Raw genomic sequence first — 4,586 nt, 5'->3', positions numbered from 1 at the left:
TTCTAGTCTATATGGAAGTGCAAGGATTCATTCTACTAGGGCACCGGTGTCAAGCTGGCAGCCCACGAGGAGATGCATCATGCACAGGCCACACCCACCCCAGCTCCATGAAGGGGGGGGACATCATAAAACATCACGTGACAGCAACGTGACGCCACCCGTTTGACACTAGGGTGTCTCCTTCTAGTTTCAGATGGACTCATATTGAAGTACTTAATCTGTTTGCTTTATCCTAAACTTGAAAAAATATAGCTATATCCTATTTTATATTTGATTTGTTGTTCTAGATGTTTTTTAAAGCTTACCTAGTTGTACACTTTTGTTTTATACTTCTAACTATGTGGGACTATTCCTAGATATAAATGCAAAATAAATTGTCTTGCTTTCCTTTTCCTGATTATTTTGTCCTTTGATGTCACTTACTGATACCCTCAATTGAACTATTTTAAAGGCTTGACAAATTCTGATCTAACTTTCCTCTCAGATTCCTGGTTACATGGACAACAGAAACCACACACTTCACCCAGACTTCATTCTCCTAGGTTTGTCCTCTGATCCAGCACAGCGAAAGTTCCTCTTTGTCATCTTCTTGGTGATGTACACAGTGGGTATCCTGGGGAACTTCTTGATTATCCTACTGATCCTTCGGAATTCCCAACTGCGAGCCCCCATGTATTTCTTTTTGGGACATCTTTCCTTGGTGGATGCTTGCTTCACCTCAGTCACTGTCCCCAAGATGTTGGCCAACCTATTGATGCCAGAAGCCACAACCATCTCTTATGCTGGTTGCTTGACTCAAATGTACTTCTTTTTTGCCTTTGGGGTCACTGACAGTTTCCTCTTGGCTTCCATGGCTTATGATCGCTATGTGGCTATCCGCAATCCTCTGCATTATTCCACTATGATGAGCGAGAGAGTCAGAGTCTTTGTAGCCAGTTCTTGGATTATCTCACATCTTCACTCCTTGCTACATATTATTCTCATGTCTCGCCTTTCCTTCTGTGCTTCCCGGGAGATTCCCCACTTTTTCTGTGACCACCAACCTGTGCTGGCCCTATCATGCACTGATACCAGCTTAATTGAAATGTTGATCTTCACTGAAGGGTCCTTGGTGGTGTTGAGTCCTTTTGTCTTCATTGTGATTTCTTACATCCTTATCTTGGTCACCGTCCTGAGACTGCCAGCAGGAACTGGGTGGCGCAAGGCATTCTCAACCTGTGGGGCTCACTTGTCTGTTGTCATTCTCTTTTATGGCACCGTAATTGGGGTCTATTTTCAGCCTACAGCAAAATACTCAGCTGAAAAGGGAAGGGTTACCACTGTCATGTATACCGTGGTCATTCCTATGCTCAATCCCTTTATATACAGCCTGCGGAATGATGATGTCAAAGGGGCCTTTCGCAGAACTTTGTGCAGGAAAGGGGGAATGTAGTGAGTCCTTTTCCTGCAATATATTGTGCTGAATGTTAAACTATAGGAAATGTATCAGTGATCACAGGGAGTCTCAGAATAAATGCCATCTCCTCCCATGAGAGCCGTAGTAATGTGATTAGCAAGAGTGGACTGCCCTTAATGGTCCATTTTTCACCAGGGACAGAAGACATAATGTGGTTTGTATGGCAAAGGCAGCCATGCCATGGTATGGCCACTGTCCATTGCGCAGTTCATATTTCCACCTCCTTTGTGTACCTGCATGGCTGTAGCCCAGGGGTGGATTCCTGCCAGTTCTAACCTCTTCTATAGAAGAGGTTCCACAAATCTACCGTGCCATTTAGAACCGGTTCCAGCTCTCTCCCCCCGCCCGCCCGCATCATGCTTGCCCCGCCCGCTGCTCACTGATTGGCTGGCTCACCAATTGCCCCACCCATCTCTAAAAGTCCTATCTAAACCTTAAGGTCTTAAAGCTGTCAAGTTTGAACACCTCTGGGTTTTTTTTCTAAAGGGTTAGGGGTGCAAGGGTCTTGTAACTTGACAGCTTTAAGACTTGCACACTTCAATGCCAGAGTTCCTGAGCCAACATGACTGGAGGAAGAATTCTGGGAGTTGAAGTCCACAAGTCTTAAAGCTGTCAAGTTTGAACACCCCTGGGGTTTTTTTCTAAAGGGTTAGGGGTGAAAGGGTCCTATAACTTGACAGCTTTAAGACTTGCGTGCTTCAATGCCAGAGTTCCTGAACCAACGTGAGTGGAGGAGGAATTCTGGGAGTTGAAGTCCACAAGTCTTAAAGCTGTCAAGTTTGAATACCCCTGGGGTTTTTTTCTCTAAAGGGTTAGGGGTGCAAGGGTCTTGTAACTTGACAGCTTTAATACTTGTGTGCTTCAAATGCCAGTTTCTGAGCCAACATTTTGGTTGCTAAGCAAGAGCATTGTTAAGTGAGTATCACCACATTTTACAAGTTGACCATGCCCACCCAGTCACATGACTGCCAAGCCACTCCCACTAAGTCACATGGCCAGCAAGCCACTCCCATAAAGCAGGAGAAGAGGTTCTACAGAAGAGGTTCTAAAAAAATTTGAAACCGATCACTGCAGTGTAGCCTCATTTATAGTGGACACAGAAGCTTTGGAAGACTGGTGAAATGGAAAGGCTGAATCAAAATCATATGTATGATGTGGGAGTGGGACAACAACAATAACAAAATGAATTGGAAGAGACAAGGAACAGCTGGAAGAGTGCAATGCACTGATCTTCTGAGGTTCAGTCAGTGGGAAGAAGTGAGAGAACTACTCAAGTTCGACCTAAAACCAGTGGTTCTCAATCTTTTCTTCACCATGGACCCCCTATAAATACCTTTTGTGGCCACGAACCATGGCTATGGATCCCTTAAGACTTAACTCAAGATTTAAATCTTGACAATTCAAGCCTTTGCAGACCCCCTGTGTCAATATTGTGGTTTCCCAGAGGTCCATGAACCTCAGGTTGAGAACCACTGACCTAAACTGTAGAGCTCTCTACCTTGGACAATGAATCTCCCTCTTCCTATTGATAATCCATTGCAAACTCATTTTGTTTGGCCTTTCACCAGAGTGGAAAAACACTGCTAGGTCTTTTTTATTTTACTTTATTGTCATTGTAAGTATATACACAGTATACCCATACAACAAAATTCACATAACACCCAGAGACCAGGCCCATCACACATGACAATCCCCAAACACCTCCCACCCACCAAAAATTCCCCGCCCCTAATTGTTTCCAAACAATCCCTTAGGCTCTCCCCATTATCACATTACAGGGCTATCTAGCTATTCATGATTCAGCAAAAAAAAAAAATGACATAGATTTGCTGTGCCCACTGATAATCTCTCACCTGCCTCTGTTCTCAGTCAGTGCCAATCATCTGACTTCCCTTCAAAATAACAGATTTTACATTCTTTGAGATTGGCTTCAAATGGTTTCAGGATAAAGTGGATAATATTTCTTTAACTGTACAGCTAATGTCAGCTTCAGTTTCTTCACATTGGCTAGAGATGAAATGAGGCAAATCTTGAGGGATACTTGGTGCCAGGTTTTTAATGTAACCTGCCCAGAGTTACTGTGTGACAAGCTGGGCTGTAATAAATTTTGCAGATAAATACATTGTTGGGAGTATATTCCTAGTGTTGGGTAGGCAACATATATCTATATACAATAACAAATGGTCATTGTTGCTTTAATTGGGTGAATTTACTTATCAGCTGTAATTAACTCTACAATAAGAGGGAGTCAGGAGAGCTCTCTCTCTCTCTCTGCTTGTCCTATGCTTGATAACTACTTGCTCGCTTGATGACTGGAACGTGAACTGCGACTGTAAGCAATTGTTTGTTCTTTGAATTGTGTTTGGACATATATCTATTATCACTGCTTGTGAAGCAATTATTGATAGTAAAACTACTTGTTTTTTACTAGCAGTGTCTGAAACTCTATTTGTGTGTTTTTTCTACTAGCAACGTTCTTTCTCTCTAGCTGTACATTCGCTGTGCTATTTTCTGTCTCCCACCGGAGATACCCCTAACACTGGTTATGGGCCCAGAATACCCAGTGTACCCATTGTATCCAGAGTGCCAGCTGCAGCGTTAAGAGAGTGGAGTTGTTACACACGTTATAGTTCTGCAAATATCTGGTTAGTCAGATATACCTGGGATGATGGCACAAGGCCAAACTCCGAATTTATCGTTGGTCACCCAGCTGGACGGCACAAACTACGTATCCTGGTCCGCAAAATGTAGTTTGCTTTTGTGTAGTGAAGGACTATGGGACGAAGTACAGACCCCACCGGATATCACTGCCTGGGATGCAAATGATGATGATGATGCAAAGAAGATTGCAGAGTTCCAGAGGAGGAATGAACGGGCGTTATGCATTATCGGTCTCACACTGGCTGACCAACAATGGAGTCATATCCGAGGTGAAAATTCTGCTGCTAAATGTTGGGAAAATTTAAAGAAATTATATGTTCGAGACTCTGTGGGTGCCCATATTAATATTACAAGAAAACTCTTTAGAACACAACTCACCAACTGGTAACCAATGTTCCCTCTTAGGTGCACGGCTGCGTGGCCGCGCACATGGCAAGAAAACACCACGCAGCAGTTTGCAACTGCCGTG

The 4,586-nt window shown here is 43.5% G+C and overlaps 1 protein-coding gene across 1 annotated transcript; it reads left to right on the top strand.

Annotated features, from left to right (window-relative positions):
* Positions 1 to 496: 496 nt before the first annotated feature.
* On the top strand, positions 497 to 1,432 carry LOC309395425 (olfactory receptor 1K1-like; the record flags this gene model as incomplete). The annotated part of the gene is made up of 1 exon (XM_081959666.1): positions 497 to 1,432. The coding sequence occupies one exon, from the start codon at positions 497 to 499 to the stop codon at positions 1,430 to 1,432; it is 936 nt and encodes a 311-aa protein (XP_081815792.1).
* Between the last annotated feature and the right edge of the window lie 3,154 nt (positions 1,433 to 4,586).

The sequence above is a fragment of the Natrix helvetica genome (assembly GCF_964273705.1).
Source record: "Natrix helvetica genome assembly, chromosome: 1".
Taxonomy (NCBI): domain Eukaryota; kingdom Metazoa; phylum Chordata; class Lepidosauria; order Squamata; family Natricidae; genus Natrix; species Natrix helvetica.
The sequence above is the reverse complement of the archived record's forward strand: the minus strand, read 5'-3'. Positions and strand labels throughout refer to the sequence as shown.